General features: G+C 42.6%; 2 protein-coding genes across 3 annotated transcripts in view; one reads left to right on the top strand and one right to left on the bottom strand.

Moving 5' to 3' along the window:
* Positions 1 to 775: 775 nt before the first annotated feature.
* arr3b (arrestin 3b, retinal (X-arrestin)) lies at positions 776 to 22,648 on the bottom strand (the record flags this gene model as incomplete). The annotated part of the gene is made up of 16 exons (XM_080746784.1): positions 776 to 855; positions 1,588 to 1,637; positions 1,949 to 1,972; positions 2,090 to 2,167; positions 2,641 to 2,778; positions 3,062 to 3,134; positions 3,330 to 3,414; positions 3,530 to 3,665; positions 3,807 to 3,883; positions 3,985 to 4,044; positions 4,162 to 4,352; positions 4,877 to 4,921; positions 5,081 to 5,141; positions 5,271 to 5,301; positions 21,459 to 21,583; positions 22,580 to 22,648. 16 exons carry the CDS (start codon positions 22,646 to 22,648, stop codon positions 776 to 778), a joined length of 1,323 nt encoding a protein of 440 aa, XP_080602910.1.
* Positions 21,492 to 22,832, top strand: part of inppl1b (inositol polyphosphate phosphatase-like 1b) — a 28,493-nt gene continuing 27,152 nt past the window's right edge. The window contains exons 1-2 of one of the 2 annotated variants that reach the window (XM_080746375.1): positions 21,492 to 21,614; positions 22,169 to 22,783. In XM_080746375.1, the coding sequence (XP_080602501.1) occupies positions 22,647 to 22,783 (137 nt within the window). In that variant the 5' untranslated portion in view covers positions 21,492 to 21,614; positions 22,169 to 22,646. Of the gene's footprint in view, positions 21,615 to 22,047; positions 22,784 to 22,832 lie in introns of those variants that run through there. The other variant, XM_080746374.1, reaches the window with a different exon arrangement.

Here is a 22,832-nt window from a genome sequence, read left to right as displayed (position 1 = left end):
GAGCACTTTATATTTTAAATTTGAACGTTTGTGTAGACCTACGGTAACGTGGCAGATTGACTAAACTGCTCAACATTCATGTTTCAGGGATACTACAGCAGCATGCAAGTGGAAGCAAGATTGGGTCAAACTTCCCTTGAATCCTGTTATTATTTAGGCTATTCCATGTACAGATTACAGGCTGCACAGGCAGCAAAACAATCTTTTGCAGGTTTGCCAACTATACTAATTATTGGTGCTGTTGTCAAAATGCAAAATGTATAGTGATATGACTTTTATTCTATGTTCTTCGAGAATGACGTTTCCTTATCTATGTTTAGGCTACTATTAGCCACACCTGGCTAAGTATTATACAAGTTCAGAGATACAGTATTTAAAAAAGAAAAAGCAATAAGAAAAATACAGTTCAAAATAATCAGAGATATGGGAATATATTGGGGAAACAAAGTGTTTATTTTTTCAGTTGTGTTCACAGATTGCTCTCATCATCATCATCATCATCATCATCATATCTCCAAGTCCTAATGACGCAGCAGTAGAGATGATGAATAAATACATCTCTTCACTTTCTGTATAACGTGCAAAAAAGAAAACTCTCTACATTGTAAACTATGACACATTTCCACAATTGCAGAACATTTTAGAGCACACGTTTATCTGTTGTTCAACCTATGGAGGCAGGATATTAGAGCTGCATAGTCAGTGCCATTGCTCTGACTGACAATAATGCTTGAGATTTCTTGAGTATCTACTCTGTTTGCATGTTCTTCTGTCTTCACATGAAGCTCCTCTGTAGCTGTCTCCACCAGTCCTTTGCCTTCTCTGGTCTCCTCTGAAACATCTGGAGGTGCGCGTCTACTCAAGAATAATGTCCGACCTGAGGATATGAAACAGTCAAAGTTTTCATTTATAGAGCCTTTGAGTTCAACGTCAACCCAAAATACGATATGCAATATACTGCACTGTACTAACTTTGATTAGCATTGATTACCAAAGTCATGAAGTTGGCTCAAATCAAATGCAAATGCTGGCTTCTGCCACTTTTTCCTGTATGTCTAGAACAAACTGTGGCACTCACTATGCATACTATGCACACAAACTATAATTTCTTTTTGCAGATTAAGGCAAATGTGCACCTTGCTAATGACGCATATTGCTATATCAGACTGGCCCTTGAAGAGGCAAATGGCCTTAAACACATGCCACTGTATAAGGGAGCTCACCTGAACTACAGAACCTTTAGTCCAATTTGCTGCAGTTCATAAAATACAAAAACACAGGAAAAAAACAACAACGTCAACTTTGTGTCACATACATACAGTACATACATACATACAGTACATACATACATACATACATACATACATACATACATACATACATAATGAAGTATGAATCAGACTTCACACAGTTCCACATATTATATGTTTGTCACATAGTGCTTTACTTACACTTCTGCTCCGTGGACAGCAATGAGACAAGGCATTGAATGAAAAGAGAGGAGAATTAGTTTTGTTTCAATTCGATTCCATAATGCTCTCTTTCCTATATCTGCTACTGTAGGTTCCTGCAAAGTATTGCACTCACCTGCAGGCTTGGGTGCCATCAGAATCAGGGGGACCTCAGCAGTGACATCACTGTAAGTGAAAAAAATAACATTAAGTTTTAACCACTTTAACCCTGGCATCCCTAAATTGGCATGTCATTACAGGCAAAATGTTTTGAAAATGTTTATAATAATATAATAATAATAATAATCTATTTATGAAATAGATTGTCTTCAAGCTCACATCACATCTCAATACAACACATTGCGAGCTTGTAGATCAGCAATATTTTTGTTTTTGCTTAACGGGTTAAACTGAAGTACTATGTTTGCTGCATAGAAAAATAGTGTATGGATAGATGCTGGTATGAATGCTTGCATGGAACCAATAAATGATCTCACCTTGCTGTTAGGCCACCTAGAAGGCTGTGGTTAGGACAAAAAAACAAACAAACATGCTCGTCAGAACATGCTAGAATATTGATTGAAGATACATATATCATACAGTTGTGTACTGTTTATTGATACAGGTCCAGGACTTACCCTCCGCCTGAAATCATCAAGTTGACCTTTACTTTGTAGGCGATGATGATTCCCTGCATTTCCTTATTACCTTGGCTCCTGTGAAAGTAAAGGAATAGGTTAACTTTGCTTGCTTTAGTTGCAATATCACAGACTAGAGCCTAATTGCCTATTTGCCACACAACGGTGTATCTCACTGAAAATAATTGATTTTCAAGCCATAAATGTAACCCGTTGCGACACGCATAAATTGTGAAAATAATGGGTGTCCTTGGCTTATGACTTGGCTTCCATGTTGCCATATTTAGCGAGAGAAATAAGAAACCAGCTCTATGAAAACAAGCCCAAAAGAAGAGACTACTGTATAGGCCTCATGGGCACTTTAAATCTATATACACCCGTTATTTCCTAAAAGAAAATGGGGCGGGGTCCGTGGGCAAATACATAATACATACATTAGCCCAAAAAAACACAACCCGCCTACCAACATTTACAAGCGAGTCGCGACTTTATAGAAAAAACTGCCCAAAGTCGCTTATAATAAGCAGACATGGCAACCCTGTTCGGCTTACATGGTGGTGGAAGCCAGGTTGGTGTCCTCATTTTTCAACTGTCCGTCCACAGCAAGACCACGCTTCTCTTTGTTGTTGGACAGGGAGGGAGCCAGTTTGTAGTCCTTCTCAAATGTTGAGTTGGCATTTATTGTCTCCCTGCATAATATGACAATTAGGAGAAGTTATGACTTGCGAATGCGATTAAAAATACATAATACTTGGTTAATTACAAGTTCTTGAGTTGTCTTGATTTCTCATCACTTTCACTGTATATATTTTATTTGATCTTAAATGCATTTCATACAATACTACTAACAATAAGTCTTGATTCTCAATATTTCTTTATAGTTAAATAAACCCCCCTTTTTACTATAAATTACAAGAATAAGAGTTGATCCTAACCCTGTAAATGAATATAAAATTTAAAAAAAAGACTTACGCAAACTCCTCAGTGTGGACAGGTTTGACGTAAGCGTCAGATGTGTAAAGTACTACTGATGTTGACTGCTCCACTGAACAGAAGAGGAAAATTAATTAATCACAAGCTGCTCGAACACACACACACACACACACACACACACACACACACACACACACACACACACACACACCGCTTCTTTCAGTCTTTTCTTTGTCTCATAATCTCACTCACTTCTCACAAAAAACTACCGGTAATCTAATTGATCTGTTTTCTTCTTACTACTCACCTGTGACTTTGATTTTCTTCACAACTTTGGCGGTCTCATTGTTGATTTTTACTTTCACACCGATTGGTTCTCCGTGGTAGTAAAGCTATGAGTGATAACAAGAAGTCGAATGTCATTGAACAATATGTGGATATATTTTGCAGCACAATGGACAATGCAGTGGGTATGTAGTTTATGCAAAGGCCATGGTATAGACCTACCTCCTTTTCCAGGGAGATCTCCAAGTGAACTGGTTTGTCAGTCATCATAAATTGTTTTGTGACTTCAGTCTTGGGTCCAGCTTTGGTGTTTGGCGGTGCAAACTGTACTTTACGGATCATCAGGCGGCAAGTGTCCCTGACACCAGAAAGAAAGATGGGTAGAGAGAATCAGAGGATAGCCTACTTCTTCACTTATTTCATGATAGAGCACAAGGATGTTTGTCTGTAATACTCTACTGTAAAGCTTATACCGAATATAGACTGTGAGTGTACATACTTCTTATGAACTTCCTCATCTGGGTTGTCTCTTTCTTTGGCGAGGTAGGCTTTCACCTCAAAGTCAACACCGCAAGCCTACAAGAAAACAAAAAAGAAAGGCTTTTGTATATTGAAAGTCAAAAGTAGTTAAGTATTAGGTAAATGATCAAATAAAGAGGAATACAATTGTAGTCTACCTTGCCGGAATCTCCTGGCCCAGGCTGCAGGGAGACCGAGCACGGAAGATCTGTTGGCATCTGGAACAGACAGGAAAACCATTTGTAAGCTCTAAAAGGGATATACAATATATTAGCACAGTAAGGGTGTCAGAGGTTTAACATGTCAGTACAGTTGAGAGTATAATCTTCAGAAACCTGGAATGTAAAGGGTATCCCTTGGTCCCCAACTTTCTTCATCAGGGATTCGATCATTGGAGATGTAGGTGGGGTGCCCTCTTTTGGATATAGCTGCTGGCGCAATATCCAGATGTCTCTTCTGAAGGACAGGCCAATCACGTCCAAGTCATCACAGCCATAGCGGAAGGCACAAGCAAGGTACACCCATACTGCAGAAGCAACATAGGATCATGTTAGTCTTGGTTTGGACTGGAGTTGGAGTTCAGTTCCTGTTTTTCTTGTGTGTGTGTTTGTTTCCTAAATCAGCGAATGGATATAAGCAGTGGTGGAAAGTAAAGTAACTAAGTACATCTGCTCAAATACTGTACTTCAGTATAATTTTAAGGTATTATTACTTTAAACAGAGGCAATTATTGTACTTTTGCTATTACAATTATTTCAAAACTTTAGTTACAACTACAGAGTTATGTGTTTTGACCTGATGGGCTAGATTCAATGCATCCCCTAACAAGCAGGCAGGCTCAATTGGCTCAAATGTAAAAATGTCAGCACTTGCGCTATAAACCCAGTTCAAATCCGGGGTAGAGGACGGAAAGTCACATAGTGCAGCTTTTGATGAACATACTTTTGTACTTTTCCTCAAGTAAATTCTGAATACAGGACCTTTACTTGTACCAGAGTATTTCTAGAGTGTGGTATTGAGAGAATTCCTTCCATCACTGGATATAAGTACCTTTTCTGCCATTGAGATTAGCAGGATCAACTTTAACTACCCCATCTGCAAATGAGAGAAGAAGAATGTCACACATTGTCACAGATTAAACTGTAATTCTCACACACACACACACACACACACACACACACACACACACACACACACACACACACACACACACACACACACACACACACACTTTCAAAGCTTAGGGCTACATACCGACTACTTCAACACTGTCCACGCTGTCACAAAACTCTCTCTTCCCCATGTACAAGGCAATCTAAAAGAAAATAAAGCCATAGCAAAAAAGATTACTCCAGAGTCACGTCTGCTGCCCAGAGCAACACCGCTCGCTACCAAAGGCAGGAAAATGTCCTCAAGTGGTATATACATTAGAGAGGCCACTTACATCGCCATTGCCACTGGTCTTCTTGTAAACCCTGAGAGGAAGAAAATACAGTCAAGGAATTAAAACACCATCTCAGGGACACCTGTTTACTCTTCTGCCAGTCTTCAATTCCAATTAGGACTATAGGTCAGGATGACACTGACCCCTCACTCCACCTATTTCTGTGATATGGATTAGTACCTGCAAGGCACCTGCTGTTGTCTAATCTCCTTATGTAACATTTCAAGGAGAAGAGTCACAGTGTTTTGATCAGTATTATGTCAAGCCTGATAAGTATAAACTAGTCTTCACATTCAACTGTGCATCAACGGTTTATTCCATGCTCGACTCCATACTGCTGGTACAGGAAGTTTGATGATTTTACAGTGAATTATATTAGCTGATTGTGTTGCCATTCGTAATCTGGCTCAGCCTTGTGAGTTGTAATCCATTTATTTTGCGGATGATCTGACAAAACGAAGCCAGTAATCCCTTGTAGAGGTTGCTGCTTCCTGCACTTTAAATCCCAAGTGTTAATTGTTTTCCCCTCTGCATTTATGCTTCATTCTTGAGAGTGGAGAAAGAGAAAAGGTGTCAGAAGTAGAGGGATGACCTGCAGCAGAGCTGTGGTCAGATTTAAACCCAGGTCAGCTGTGGAAGGACTACCACAGACTTATTTATGTGGTATGCGCCCTTACCAGGTGAGCCACTAGTGTGGTTGCTATGGGCAACACACTATTGTTCTCTCCTAACTTTATAGAGTAACTTTTAGCCAATGAGGAAGCAGCGTCTCGGTTACAAGAGTCCCAAAAAAGTAACCCCAAAAACGTAATAGAGTAACCCCAAAAATCTTAAAGAGTAATACACTATAATTATAGGCAACAGACTATAGTTCTCTCCCAACTTTATAGAGTAACATTTAGCAGCATTCTCGGTGACGTCACCTTTATAAAGTAACCCCCCAAACCCCAAGTCCATTGAGTTCAATGGAGGAGTGGGGCAAGCCTGACATCATGTGACATCACGTATAGCCTATGAATATGCAACCACAATTGCAATTACCCAGAACTGCACCTTTCTAGTTGAACATGTACTGTACACGATCAAGTTAAATTATCACTTAGGACTTTGCTGTGTTTAGTATCAACATATCTTTTAAGAAGTTTTCTTGATTCTCTAATCAGCTCTTCCCAGATCAAATTCACATGATCTGTGAATTTGATGTGACTATTTGGCTGTGTCTATCATGTGCTGTAAGACCAAGGTGTTGAAGGCATGCCATGGCACAAACCCTAAAATCTAGAAGTAATATATTATGTTACGGCTAGATTTTACAGTAACACTGCAGGTCAGCTTCTGTGTGTGTGTTTCTGAATGAATGTACTGAGGCAAGTTTTCAAAAGTCCTCTATATGTAAGAACATGCGATTAAAAATAGGCACTCCAGTTTCTAGTTCTGTTGCAGTTCAGTAATTGTTTTTGATTTTTCTAGAGCTGAAGCAGACCGTTTAGAGTTGTTACATTATTACTGAATAGCATTCAGGGCCAGAGCTAATGTCCCTTAGCAAGGTCTGAATAGCATGGACACCTTTACTAAGACACATGCTCTTCTAAATATGTTTGAGGAGCTGAAAGAGTAATCATTTCAATACTCACTTTGCCATGGCTGTGACTAAGTTGCTGAGGATGGCTGTGAATGAAAGACAAAAACAATGATGGTTATCAAAACCTAATTGAGACATTACTGAACATAGGATAGGACAATAGGATTGTCAGTAAACAACAGCATTAAATCTGTCATTTGTATTCAAATGTGAATTTCCTTTAACCAGGAAGTCACTGCGAGATTAAAATATATATTTTCAAGAGAGACCTCGCTATGAAAAGTCTACATGAAGAACAAAATTGGATTGGAAGTTATTTAAATAAGTCAGCCTGCTTAGGTTAGTTTTTAGGGGAAGCGCTCACTATCCCGACTATCCGCTGTTCCGACATGGTCGGCAGGTTAGTTACTTAGCGTCGGCAGGTTAGTTACTTATCGCGTAAGGCAGGTTAGTTACTTAGCGTCGGCAGGTTAGTTACTGAGGTAAGGTTTACTGAGGTTAGGTTTAGGGTTGGGGGTAGAGTTAGGGTTAGTTTTAGTGTCGGAATACCGGCCCGTCGGAACACTGATGCGGACCCAGTTTTTAGACAGGGGTAAATGTTTCATTACATATGTGAACCTCTGATCTTATCTTCGGGTGGAAACTAAAATGAACTGGTACCGTAACCATCATCAGAGTGTAGGTAGGACCATCCTCGGCAGAACCATCATCTCTAGCCTGTCTTAGCCATACTATGTACTGCAGTTAACTGCGTGAGTATATACTGTATTCCTCCCTTGTGTTAACATGGGTGGATAGTTTAGCTGTGCTAGGCCACATCATCTACATAATATAACCATGACTTGTATCGTACACATAATTATTAATCATTGTACCATTCATAAAGTAGCAAACCTGCGCCATAGAATATTATATGAATATTAAATATGCAGTAATTCTTTATTTTATTTGAGTTATTTGAGCCGAGGTAACCATCATCATGAGCCCTACTTACCTTTCTCCTCAGTTCCCCTGTGTTGTCTTCTGTGTAATCCGTCAAGTGTTTGGTGTGGTAGTACAGTATTGTATGAGCGCCAGTCACTGCTGCCACCCGTGCTTTTATACAGCGACCTCTCAACCTTGTGTAAGCCCTGCCTTCAGCTTACTGCAGCCTGTAGGAGGAGGCCTCTTTTAGAGACAATCTCATTAATTCATTAGCCCACTGCTTTTTTGGGTCCACAACCATTTTAAAAATAGTCAGAGTATGGGACTCAAAGGGATTAAAGCCAAAGAAAGAGTGCTTAAAATACTGGAATTGTTTGGGTTACATATATGGAATGCAAAAATAACTCTTGCCCTGGTTACATGTCAGCCATTTTGTCTGTGTCCATTTTTGGTCCAACCTCTTTAGACAGTGTAGTAGGCAATGGATAACAAGACACTAGGCACGTAGATCACACACACACAATGGCTTGTACCACTAACCTAGACACAGGTCTTTTACCTAGACACTGGTCTGTGAATGCACACATTATACGTATATCTGCACAGCACAGTACACAGTGTGTTTATCTCTAAAAGTAAAACAAAAAACTAACCTGTGAAATCAATCACCAGTGGTTGACCTGGTCTACAAAGCAAACTATTATGTGAAATGTTATTTGTAAATACATGTATGCATTCTGAATTATTATTGGAAAATAATAAAAAATCACACTCGTGTGAACTGAGCGGTGGTGTGTGTGTGTGTGTGTGTGTGTGTGTGTGTGTGTGTGTGTGTGTGTGTGTGTGTGTGTGTGTGTGTGTGTGTGTGTGTGTGTGTGTGTGTGTGTGTGTGCAACAGCGCCCCTCCCTTAACATGTGTGGTCAGAAAAGGTTACTGCAGGCTACAGACAGACAGACAGACACAGAGACACGGAGACAGACAGACAGACAGACAGACAGACCCACACACACGGCCACGTATAGGAGCGTTGTGACCACCGCTCAAAAATCATTAAAGGGGGTTCCCGCTGGCCTACTGGTCCAGGCGCATACCACATAGGCTCTGATGCCTGACAGCGTGTCGTGGGTTCGAGTCCCGATCCCGACGACCTTTGCTGCGTGTCACTCCCCATCTCTCTCCCCATTTAGTCTACTGTCCTATCAATAAAGGCATAACCCGGCCCCCCCCCCCCCCCCCCCCCCAAAAAGAAAAAATCACACCCGTGTGAAGTGGAGCTGTGTGTGTGTGTGTGTGTGTGTGTGTGTGTGTGTGTGTGTGTGTGTGTGTGTGTGTGTGGATCATGTGTACCGATTTTTGTGACATTTGAAGAAAATATGTAGGAAAAGGAGCAAAAAGTGTGTTTTGGAGAAAATTCAAGATGGCGGAAAATCTATCATGGCGCAAATGGGCGTGGCCTATATGGGGAGATGCGTCATGACCCAAGGAATCCAGGGAAAAAAATATTTTTAATTTTCCGACCTACGGTTCAAGAGTTACAGGCCAAAACGTAAAGTGGGGTGTTATGGCGCCACCATGCGGCCAAATGACACAATTATTTTTTATTTAATCCTTGAAATCATTATGAACCTCCTCTCCAAGTCTTGAAACTCTAGCCCCTATGGTTTGCGAGAGACAAATAATTGAATGTGAGTTTTTGCGATTCCCATTATAAGTCAATGGGGAAAATTAATTCACTAATAAATTAATATCAATTAAACTATAGAACCTTTCTCTTAGAAAAGTAATAGCCCACGATTCCCGAGTAAGCCGTTCGATTTGACATATGGCGCGAGTGTGTGGTGGCAAAACTGTGGGACTAGTGGCGTGCCGAAGTTTAGGAAGTTCAGGCTACATACAGACACACACAGACAGACACACAGACAGACCCACACGGCCACGTATAGGGAGCCTGTGCTTCACACAGCTCCAAAAAGAAAAACATTAAGGATGTGCAGGCAAATGACCACTTTCACCCTCTTGTGTGAATGTAGAAAAGCTAAGTGAAAATCCAGCCTTTCAGCCTTACTCTTTGGTTGACAGGTCTAGTAATTGAATAGTTGTGGACATGTTGGAGGAAATTGGCTGAAAACTCATATTTGACCGCTTGGTCCTGAGGTTATTGTAAAATATTAGCTTGTTCTCAATAAAGGTGGGAGGTCCATGCTTTCTTCTTCTTTTCCTTTTGGCTGTTCCCTTCAGGGGTCGCCACAGTGAATCATCTGCCTCCATCTCACCCTGTTCTCTGCCTCCTCTTCTTTCACACCAACTAATTTCATGTCCTCTTTCACTTCATTCATAAAGCTCCTCTTTGGTATTTCTCTAGGCCTCCTGCCTGGTGGATCCAAGCTCAGCATCCTTCTACCGATATGCTCGCTATCTCTCCTCTGTACATGTCCAAACCATCTCAGTCTGGCCTCTCTGGCATTATCTCCAAAACATGCACTGTCCCTCTATTGTACTCATTCCTGATCCTATCCAATAGACTTCAAATGAGCAGTGAAGTAAATCTGTTATTATGACAGTACGTTGGATTGTGGTAGCTATAGTGGCCTGACAGATGGCTCCTCAGCCAAGCCATGTAGCAATCTGTCCACATGGCGGCTTTAGGGAAATAAGTTATCAGTGGTATGACTTATAAATGCGTAACAAGGTAGTAAGTACAGTGTGTATCACTATCAATTTATATGCGATGAGCAGATTAAAGCATTAGTCTGTTCTATTAGCCTTATTCACGGCCCGCCCACTCAGCATCCCCCGGGTGCTGAAGTCACATTTTGAAGGGGAAAATCCTACTATAGCCTATAGAGTTAACACAGAAATCGCAAATTTAATGCAATTTCCGAATAGTAAAGTATAAAATACGGCTAGCATGATCAAGAACACAAGATAGTAAAAGGCACAAAGCATTATAATTTACTTTACCGTTCGAAATAATGATTTGTTGGCTTTAAGTCCAGCTATTTCTGTTATAGTTTCCCCTTCTAAATTAATGTCAGCACCCAGGGGATGCTGAGAAATTTGCTGAGTGGGCGGGCCGTGAATAAGGCTTATTGTTGATTATTCAAAAGTGCAATAGCAGCAGGTGTCTGATACATCTCATCACATAAGATAAACTATACTGATTGATTGATGGATTGATTGAGGACTTTACTAGTTTGCATAGGAAAAGCTACATGACAGTACAGTTCACTGGTACAAGGTCAACTAAAAGGATAAACACCACAAGAAAGCGTTTGGGCTTGTTTCAATTGGGGTCCTCATACAACATTAAAACTACAGACAAATAAAACACTACTTTGCAGAAAATATCATCAAAAAACTGTTGTAACAACTTGACTAAGAAGTATGCTATGAGCTGGGGAGCTTTCATGGAAATATTGTCACCATGGCTTTAATTTGGATATTCCTGTATCAACTTTAATAACGCCGGTAGGTACCCTCCGTGAGTGTGTTCCTGAGATGTACTGTATGTAAATGTGATGTTTGGAGAACCTCATGGCCTCTGGAGTGTTGTAGATGTAACAGACTAATGAAAGGGGTGCCCGCCCGTCAGAGCCCACCAGCTATAATGAATGAGTCTGATGGAGACGTGACCAGGGTCTGGGATCTCCTTAAAGCTGCCCAGGTAGGGCACCAGGACTGCTGGGGGATGACCCAAAGTTCACAAGGGAAATACCTGCAGAATTATCCTCCTGTGTAATACCTTTGAGCACTTCTTGGAAACTGGATACTGGTGCCAACTATGAAACCTCCATGTCTATCTGTCTGTCTGTCTGTCTTTTTATCTTTGTAGGTCGCTACAGTTCCTACATATACTTAGCTAACTCTCTGTCTGTCTGTAAGTCTGCCTGTCTTTCTGCCTATCTGTGTGATAGGCAGATTTATCTACAGTGATAAATATTGCTTAAAGGAGAAATTCACCTTCATATTATTGGTCCTCACTCATGCTCATTACAAGATGGCACCATTTCTGTCTACTCATTCTGTGTCTCAGAGGAGGGAGGGCTGTGGACAGTTCAGAAACCTGCCTACAGTACCAATGATGTCATCATGGGGATTCCAAGCTGATAGAAACTTCAGGCTTTCTTTTCCTGGAAAGTTAGTATGCTGAAATAGAAGCCATTCTTCTTGCATTAATAGAACATTAGAAATTAGCCAACCTGCCTACCGTTGATGATGATGACTAGGAGGCGGTTTCTGAACTGTCCACAGACCTACTCTGAGACAGAGCAAGTAGACAGAACTGATGGCATCTTATAATGAGCATAATAACGAACAATTATAAAAATGAAGTGGTCCACTGGTCCTTTAATAGATATATAGGCCTTTAAATTACAGTCTTTTTTGCTACGTATGTATTTGTCTAGTCAACCAGTTCCGGTGCTGTAGGCTAGTAGTAATAAATCTAGTACAGTTAACTTTGCCTTTCCTTCCCTCCTGCATTCAAGATTAAAATGAAATATGCTTTCTAGATCTGTTATTGTAAAACAGGCTTCCTTTTCACATGACCTGTATTACATGCATAGACAGTTGAAGTAATTCATTGGCTTGGGCATTGCTGGCAGAATGTCATTTGTTTGTTTATTCATTCACCGACCTCTGTCCTTAGGTAAGGGTCATTATTGTTTCAACTTGGAAATTGCTTTAGTGACTGTGTTTATGTTTGGCCTCTGTTGCGTCTTACGAATAAGCCTCTTACAGGTCTTTGCGCTTCTTGAATTGTCAACTCTGAGCTGCTGTAAGAGCAACTCGAATTGCCTTCCCTTTACACCGACACACATACGTACACTCCTTTAGCGGGCTTGCCGAAACACTGTCTAGATGTGCTGTCAATGACTGTCAGATATAGTCTGCTGTATATTGGTGGTTGTTCATAACTTGAATCTTGTGTGATCTGGAAGATCGTGGAGCTCAGTATTAGTGTGGTTGCTATGGGCCACTATTGTTCTAGTCCTAGTTCCAGTTTTCTGTAAACCTTTATTCCACCTTGAGTAAACCTGTTGCAGTTAACATTTTCCTAACCCCAAAAGTCCATTGAGTTCAATGGATGGATTTTTGTATGTTTTCTGTAACCCTTTATTTCACCTAGAGTAAACCTGTTTTCAGTTAACATTTCTGTAACCCTAAAAGTCCATTGAGTTCAGTGGACGTTTTCTGTAACCTTTTCTGTAAACCCATAACCCTTAAAGTCCATTCTATCTGTCCAATCAGACCGGATTGGTCATGTTTCACATGACATCACAATATCTATACTATAATTTTGCGAATGTCTGAGTGAGTGAGTGAGTGTCTGTCTGTCTGTCTGTCTGTCTGTCTGTCTGTCTGAAACAGCGTTTCTCCTCAGTGGCTGGAGCAATTGATCTGAAATCGCATCACCATTAGTATATGAACACACCTAACATAACTGTGAAGCCCGTTTGTCACTTTCACAAATCATATACTGTATATTAGCATTTTTATGGTGTATCTACTATCTATTCTGCATCTAGCATGAGGCACATCTATTCTGCATCTAGCATGAGGCAACATGTTTAACCAGCTCTCTCTGTGTGTGTGTGTGCGTGTGTGTGTGTGTGTGTGTGTGTGTGTGTGTGTGTGTGTGTGTGTGTGTGTGTGTGTGTGTGTGTGCGCAGGCGGGTGGGCGGGTGGGCGGGCGGCCTGGGGGGGGGGGGGCCTTGGGGGGGGTAGCCATTAAACGAAACGGGTATTTCTTACATTGATGCTCCTACATATTATCATGCAAGCACCAGTTAAAGTTACTTTCCATCCCTCATATACTGTATGCACAGTGCACATCCCATAACCCACACACTGCACATCATTTTGGAGCTCATATCTTTGAACGGGTAAGGGCTAGTGTAATATAAATACAGAGTTCATTTCCCAGCGGATTCCTTGCGACTCCCAGGATTGAACCTTTCTAGTTGTGGGCTCACTGAAAGGCGAGACCAGTATGTTATACCAAAACTTTATAGGTCAATTACCAACAATACAAAGGCCAATGAGGAGCAGCATTCTTGGTGACCTGACATCACCACCAACAAGTGCAACCTGATATAACAATACGTGGGCTCGAGACCAGTATGTTATATCAGTACTATGTTATACCAAAACTTTATAGACCAAGGTTATTCCCCTAAAAGAAATGGCCGACAGTACAAAAAGGGCCCTTAGCCAATGAGGAGCAGCCAAAGGGTAGATCTTTGTGCCCATACATGGTGTTTCATGCGAGCCCACACTGTTTTGTAGGAACAGTATTTCCAGCTTTATACATTTTAATGCTATCCAGAGAAAAGGTAGTAAAAATATTCAATTAAACCAATTTTCTCACATATTTCCTCTTGACCGTCTGATTTACTTTCTGGTTTCTTTCACTATGCTGTTTTTGGCAGTGAGAGGTTAGTGTGGTCACATAATCCCCTTACAGTTAAGCCTGCACCAGTTTAGACATACACTTTACATGGATTGACAATATTGCCCTCCTGCTGGACTGCATCATGACATAACCACATCTTTATTGTGCTTCATACGTTACCAAATTGAGCCAATTCTACAATTTAAGGACACTAGATTTTTATTCTGAACCATAATTATGCCAGTTGGTGAATTGGGCAAGGTTCCTTCCAGCTACATTCATTGTCCATATTATGGTGTTTTATGTAACCTGTATTGTTGTAAAGAAATAATAAATATTTGTTGAACAGGAATGCGATCAGTGAAATCACATTGGTGAGAATATGTACTATTTAGATTGTGTGAAAGGGTAAATGTGAAGTACATTGTATAGGGGTCATAATGCAACCAATGTATCGTTCCTATTTAGAGTCCACAAGCATTTTGGGAACAAATGCATTACCCTGTATCCAGTGCTAGGAATGCACTGTATGCTGGTCATCATATTCGGGATCGGACGACTTTAAAAAGTGCTATTCATATTTGATAGACATCTAAATTATTCTCTATAATTATGTTGCGGAAAAACAGCTTGTGTTAACCTGCCTGCACAGAGGACAGATGTCTTTGACAGTGACATATTTGCCATTTGAAATGTCTTTTCAGCTTTAGTTATGCAAGAATCTAGCAAGACGCAACTGAGTTGGTCTGTAGTGGTGAACAAATTACTAAAATGTTAAAGTATCAACACTGCAATGTAGAAATACTCTGTAAAAGTCTGGAATTCAAAATGTACTTGAGTAAAAGTACAAAAGTATTGGTATCAAAATGTAATTAAAGTACCAATATTAGAAAGTATCCATGCAGAATGTCCCATTTCACAAGTTTTCCAGTGTATAAAATGTATTAAAATATTTTGAAAATAGCAGATCTACAAGCTCACAATGTGTTGCATTGCAATGCTTTGTGTGCTTGTAGATCGGCTATTTTCAAAAGGGCTGAAGTGGTAATGTATGTTTTGATATAATAAAGTAACTAGTAACTGGCGGGTGACCCAAAGTTCACAAGGGAAATACCTGCAGACAGAGTTATCCTGTGTAATACCTTTAAGCACTTCTTAGAAACTGGCAACCGGTGCCAACTGTGGAACCTCCATCTTCACAGTTCAAAGTTCAAAAGGTTATCTTTTTGTTGTAAAGCAACATTGATTATGTCTGTCTCTGTCTGTGTGTCTGCATCTAATATCGTAAATTCCTGACCGATGCATGCTGCCAATATCATGGTGGCGCTATACCAACCCACTTAAAATGTTGGCCTACAAGTATCGAACCATAGTTAGTTTTCCACCATTTTGAATTGTATTCGCTTATTTTATATTCCATACCGTTTAGCAGTAATATTGGCTGGCTGATGGTCGAACTACTAACTTATTTTTATGTCATTTTGGACAGACATGTGGGGTATTGTCATCTACATTACCGCCCCGATTGTTGTTCCCAGTTTGGCCCGGTACTACAAACATAACTGACACAATAAATTGATGATCACCATTCTTGGATTGTCATTGCCCTTTCCTCCATTGCTGTGTGCCTTGGCACACAACACTTAAACAGTGTTCACATGCACCATACTCTTGCACTACACCTCTTCACTGAGACCCATTCTATTTCGTTATCTGCAAGTGCACCATGCATCACATAAAAAATCACATCCAGTGTGAAGTGAGCGGTGCGAGTTAAATTCATTAAGCGTACCGTGACGCTTGGCCAATGTGACTCTGGGCGTACAGACAGAGACCAATTGACCAATGACATAAAATAGAGATAGAGTATAGGATACACTCCAGGTATCTAAGTGATACATTGTAGTTGAATGCAAGCATGAAGAGAAATAAACTTTTAAGTAATGAGTGGTTATTAATTATTATTAAAGCTATACTGTGTAAGATGCTCAACTAGTGGTCAGTAGCCCTATAGCAAACCGCGGTCGCGTTCGCGTCTTTCGCCCGTTTTTCGTACCTTCACACCCCCGCGTCTGCCTCCACAACGCCGAGAGCTATCTTTAGAGGGGTCCCTGGTTCCTGTGCGTTCAGGCATTCCGGAGAAACGGACTACTTCACCCTGCCTGGTAGGCGAGATTACCTTTTGAGTAAAGAGACACACGGGCGACTACAAATATGGCGACCCCACTTCAAGATGCGCTGTGATTGGCCGGTAGTGTACCATGTGTGCATGATCGGCGATGTGATTGGGCAACGTATACACAACGTATACAGATGATGCAGATTACGTCATTTTGGCGCGAAATCCGGTCCACGGCCAGGATCATAGAAAACATATAAAGAGAAGGCTTCAGAAGCTGAAAATAACGGAGTGGGTGTTCTAAAACTTTAGCGATTTAACAGTTAGGACAATTTTAAGATTTGTTTTATAAAAAAAGTTACATGGTACAACTTTAAAGATGTCTCTTTAATTAATTCAGTCATCGCATCAATTTCTGTAGGCCTACTTTTAGCTTTTTTATGGATAAAATTACGACTGCAGATTACTCCCTTGTGTTAACATGGGTGGATTGTTTAGTTGTGCTAGGCTAACACACACACACACACACACACACGCACACACATGCACATGCACACACACACACACACACACACACACACACACACACACACACACACACACACACACACACACACACCTTAGACTTTTCACAGTCTGCTGTTGGCACTGCCCGGGCAGGTAGGGCATCAGGACTGCTGATTAGTTGTTAGATGGCCTGCTCATCAGCTGGGGGGTGACCCAAAGTTCACAAGGGAAATACCTGCAGACAGAGTTATCCTGTGTAATACCTTTAAGCACTTCTTAGAAACTGGCAACCGGTGCCAACTGTGGAACCTCCATCTTCACAGTTATTTAGATTTCAAAAGGTTATTTTTGTTCCTTTTGTCGTGTTGTAAAGCAACATTGCTTATGTCTGTCTGTCTGTCTGTCTGTCTGTCTGTCTGTCTGTCTGTCTGTCTGTCTCTGTCTGTGTGTCCGCATCTAATGTTGTAATACCTGACCGTGACCAATGCATGCTGACAATATCTGGCGCTATACCAACCCACTAAAACTTTTGGCCCATAAGTCTCGAACCATAGTTCGTTTTCCACCATTTTGAATTGTATTCAAATTACAGCACATCTCTGTAGTCATGTGTTATAGCATAGGCAGACATCACAAATGTGAAATCTTTCATTGTTTGGTACAGAAATATGAATTACATGTTGACCAATCTTCACCAAATTAGGAAGTCATCATGTGGCAATAAGTGTCAAACCGCTTATTTTATATTCCATACCGTTTAGCAGTAATTGGCTGGCTGGCTACTCTAACTACTAACATATTTCATTTTGGACAGACATGTGGGGCATTGTCATCTACATTACCGCCACGATTTTTGTTCCCAGTTTTATACAAACATAACTGACACAATAGATTGATGATGACCATTCTTTGATAAGCATTCTTGGATTGTCATTGCCCTTTCCTCCATTGCCGTGTGCTTTGGCACACAACACTTAAACAGTGTTCACATGCACCAGAGTTACAGACACAACAAAGGAGGGAGGTAGGGGCATGCCTCTCCACTGAGCCCCATTCTATTTCTGTATCTGCAAGTGCACCATGAATCACATAAAAAATCACTCACATCCATTGTGAAGTGAGAGGTGCTATTTATGAGTTAAATTCATTAAGCATCCCGCTAAGCTTGGCCAATGTGACTCTGGGCATACAAACAGACACCAATTGACAGACACCGCTAAAAAAACAAACATAATAATAGCTTTTTCAAGGCAGCCTTCAAAGAGTCCCGAGTTTAAACATGGCCAATCTCCATCGGGAAAGAGTTCCAGAGGTTGGGCGCCTGCCACACTGAAGGCCCTGTCCCCAAAGATCAATGCTGTATACCAGTATAACAGGTGTATGGTAATCCATACTGGTGGCAACTGGTATTGAAATATACTGTATCATGTCAATATTGGTGGAAAATCCTATGTCATGCATCCCTAGCCTTGGAGCAGGATGTGCTCAGTGGCTGCCCCACTGCTGCAGTTGAATGGTACCTGCTGCCTGTCCATACTCCATATACCTTGCTACCACTCAATTGTTATTTTAGTACTCTGAAAATGGAAGAAAATGTATTAATCTTGTCTGTATGTTTCTACAGGGGGCCTGTCTGTGAGGTCATCATTTTGACCTATGCTCAACCCTGTTTTGGAAGCTACCACTCACTGACTGCAGTACAGTGACTATGAAACAAGAAACTGTTGCTGCAACACTGCCATCAGATGGAACATGTTGGTAATGTTGCACCTTTCATGTTGGCTAGAGCTTATGACTGAGGCCTGCATATCCATGGAGGGTTACAGGAGACCTCTCTGCTCGTATCCAATCAGAGCCCTCCTATAGTCTTTGTTCGTCCCCATTGCCGAAGATGATTAGAGAAATGCAAAGCAGGAAAAGGGTGAATAAAGAGTACTTGGTTGTTACTGTATACTGTATATGCAGGAGATTCCAATCAACCTTTTGGGGGAAATATTTACTTTGCCAGTGCAATGTTGGCATAAACTGAGTAACTGGATGGCAAAGTAGAGTAAGAACAATTACAGCCTGTTGTTTCTATCCACCTGTTTCCACGGGAATTTACTGTAGAATTATGTGTGAGACACATCCGTAGAACAGCTGACATACAAGCTCACGTCGTGTCGCTGATGCGACTCTTGTGAGCTTGCAGATCACACTCGGCTCGGCTTGGCTGCAGCGCCGGAACTGCCGCCCACCTTCTGCGCAATGCACGATGGGACACTGGAAACCTGTGGATAAGAGTGTGAAATAATCTTACCTGTCTCTAGTCAACAATGTAGGGGAGACACATGGCCTGGCCAAGCTGTGGTACTTGTGTGGTTCAAGGAGCATTTAATCCAGATTAAGCAAGTGAAGTGAAACAAAGAGGCTCTGCTAGAAAGGCGATTGTGTAAATCAGGTGTTCAGCCCAGAGATGAAACTTGAGGAATATTTTTGATAAACGTGATCAACTCAGAAACAGCTCATATTTCAAACACTGACATAAATAGCACAGCTCTCCTATGAGTGTATGAAAAAGCTTTTCGATCTCAATGAACATAAAGAGATTATTGGAGACCCTGTTTATAGTAAACGGTGGGCGAAGCTCTAATCCATTACCTCACTTAAACCGTGTAAAAGGCGATGAAAATAACTTTATTGGGGTTTTGTGAGTGTGTTTATGTGCCAGTGTGGATGTTTGTGTGTGAGTTTGTGACAGAGGGTGTGGCCGTACGGCACACACAGCAGGCAATTATGGGATGTTATGTTATGTACTTCCATGCAGGGGGGGTAACCTTCAAATGCGTACCTAAGCGTTTTCTCAAAGCCGGTTACAATCAGTCAGTGTCATTTCTACAAAAGCCAAACGCATACGTCAGACAGCAGCACAGAGTAGCCAGCCTGAAAATCGCACATTAAAGATTCGTGGGGTTAAGCAGGCAGACGCTCGTATGGCGCTGCACTTAATGTCTGTTTGTTTTATGGAGCCTGCGGTCGGGGGGTGGTTGGATTTTTGCTGAGTATAGTTGAGAGCAGGCCTGGAATTTTGTCAGTTTAGGGGCAAGGCCACTTGGCCTTTAGTGTTGTCCATTTTTTGAGGGCACAAAGGCCAAATGCCAGGGCAGGAAGGCCATCAATAAAACAAGATTTTAGAATTTAGTCCATTGAAAGAATTTGTTGAATTTAAGGGTTAGGGATGATAACCTCTGATCCATGCTCAGCCCTGCATCAATCAAAGTCACTGGATTGGTTTAAAGATGGGGACTCGGAGGAGTTAAGATTTCAGAATCTCAACAAAATACATTGATGCTTACATGACAAGAAAGAGACACCGGTGTCTACAAATTGACAAGAAAGAGACAGAGGAGAAAGTGGTCCAGTCAGCTGGGGCATTAAGGCCACTGTGGCCTCAGGTCATGCCATTGTTTTGAGGGGCACAAGGCCAAACTGAGGGGCAACAGAGGCCATGGCCTTCATGGCCTCCATGAAATTCCTGCCCTGGTTGAGAGGCAGAACAGCAAAGATGGAACTGACGGCGTCCCACAGAGTTCTACACTCCACTAGGGATGGGATGATATGAAAATGTCATATCACGATCACAATATTATCGCGATAATCAAAATCCCATTATCCTCGGGCAGAACATTTGCCAAAAAATAGCAGATCTACAAGCTCACAACGTGTCGCAACGCGACGCATTGTGAGCTTGTAGATCGGAGCTAGATCGGAGCTTGTAGATCGGAGCGATAAACAATAATATCGCGTATCGTCCCATCCCTACACTCGACTAGCTAATACAGAGGAAGGGAGAGAGGGAAGGAAGGAGGGAGGACCAGCAGGGGAGGGAGGGGTGTTGTTTTGGAAGACAAAAATAAGACTCAGAAAGTGAGGGATGATCATAACCATATGGAGACTGCCTGTTTCTTTTCTTTCTTTCTTTCTTTCCTTTTTTGCTGAGAAGGGAAAGAGCAAGCGAGGGAGGGGAAGTGAGGGAGAGAGTGACAAAGGAGAAAGGGTGGAGGGGTAAGGGGGAAATGCTTGGAGGGGGGAAAAAATAAACAAAACAAAAATGGTCTGAAGATAAAGACAGGAAACCGGGGGGGGGGGGGGGGGGGGACGAAGATGCTGGGAACTGAGCCAAGCGACCCACCTGGGCGAGCGAGGAGTCTGTCATGTTTGGAATTCGAGGAAGGAATAGAGGACAGAGGGTCAACGAGAAAAGGGGAGGGGGTGGGATGCAGAGAATTTGAGAGAGAGAGAGAGAGAGAGAGAGAGAGGAGGGGGCATTGGTATGCTTTCTCTTTTTCTGTCTCGCTCACACACACACACACACACAGTCGAGCAAGAATTCTCTTGGCTGTGTCCGGCTGACCCCCCCTTCCCCCTCCCTCCCCCACCACCACCCCTTTCTGTCTCTCTTCCTCTCTGCTCACATCTGGAACGGCGAGTCATTTCCTCTCTCTCTGCTCGCTGCTGTGCTCTGACTTGGGGTTGTCCTCTACTACACCCTCCCTCCCTCCCTCTGACAACACTGAGAGCCGCTGGACAGACTGGAGCAGCACTCTTGAGTCCCCACACACACACACACACACATCCAGTAGACACTCGCCCCGCACGCACACACACACCCACCCACCCACCATGGGACGGAGGAGACCCCCGGACTAGCCCCCATCCCACCAGGACTCTCTACTACTACTGCTACACCCTCCATGGAATCTGCTCCGGCGGGGAGAAGCAGAGACGGAGGCTCGGACTGGAGCAGCTAGAACTGCAACCATCAGCTGAACTTCTCTGTAGGGTGTTCCCTGCTTTCCTTATATGGCAACAGAGCTGGGAAATCATTTGAATTAGCCTGGTTTCTGGTTGCATGCCTGCGTGATTTCAGTGCTGACTGGCTGGGACCCATCTAGCGCGCGTGCGTGCATGTGTGTGTGCGTGTGTGTGCGTGTGTGTGCGTGCGTGAGTGAGTGTGAGTGCATGTGCGGCATGATTTGTTTGTTTTGCCACTCTTGGTTCGTTTTTCCCCCCCTTGTTGTTTGCATGTGTGTGACTGTGTGAGTGTTTGTTTTGGGACAGGAGGAGGCCCCGTGTTTGTGGTAAAGGTACGACTGCTGCCACCGCCTCAGGGGCAGAGACGGTTTCATTCAGGCTCCAGTGCACCTCTCTCTCTCTCTCTCTGTCTCTCTCTCTCTCTCTCTCTCTCTCTCTCTCTCTCTCTCTCTCTCTCTCTCTCTCTCTCTCTCTCACTCAGTGTTACTGTGGTTTATGTCAGAGCAACAGCGGCGGCGCACAGGGCTGCATTCTGCAACTTGAAGGGGAAAAAGTGAGTCCTCTCTTTTTTCAACAGGTCAACATTCTCCTCCAGGTGTTTGCAGAGCTGCCGGTCAAGAGGACGGAGCCATCGTGGCAGCAGTAGACGGACAGACAGACGTGATGGTCACAGGATGCCACCTTTATTGTGAGGGGATGTGCCAGCGGAGGGCCCCCAGCAGGACCCAAGATGGGCAGCACAGCTGATACAGAGGAGGTGTGTGCGCGGGTACCTGAGCGCGTCAGTTTGATACTTCCACATTAGGAGACGAGGATGATGGGAAAGGCTCCGCGGCGCTGAAGAGGACCACGTGATCGCAGCTCCTTTTGAATGGAGCATCTCCCCCGGCAGTGCCAGCAACGCTGTGGTTTCTGAAGTTTGAACCCTTCCCGAACCACTTTGTGTGTGCGTTCAAAGACTATGTCTGTGTCAAACTTCTCCGTTTACCTTTTGTGGATTATCCCGGTGAAAACCCGCCGTCTCTGCTAGGGACGGGCCGTCGGCGCGGCGCGCCATGTCCACGGCGATGTGGTACCACCGCGACATCAGCCGCGTGCACGCGGAGGATCTGCTGGCGCGGGCAGGGAGGGACGGCAGCTACTTAGTGAGGGACAGTGAGTCTGTGCCAGGAGCCTACGCCTTGTGCCTGCTGTAAGTATAACCTAGTAGTACACTCACGCATGCGCACGCACGCACGCAC

This window comes from Nannobrachium achirus (assembly GCF_963921795.1).
Source record: "Nannobrachium achirus genome assembly, chromosome: 17".
Classification (NCBI taxonomy): Eukaryota; Metazoa; Chordata; class Actinopteri; order Myctophiformes; family Myctophidae; genus Nannobrachium; species Nannobrachium achirus.
The sequence above is the reverse complement of the archived record's forward strand: the minus strand, read 5'-3'. Positions and strand labels throughout refer to the sequence as shown.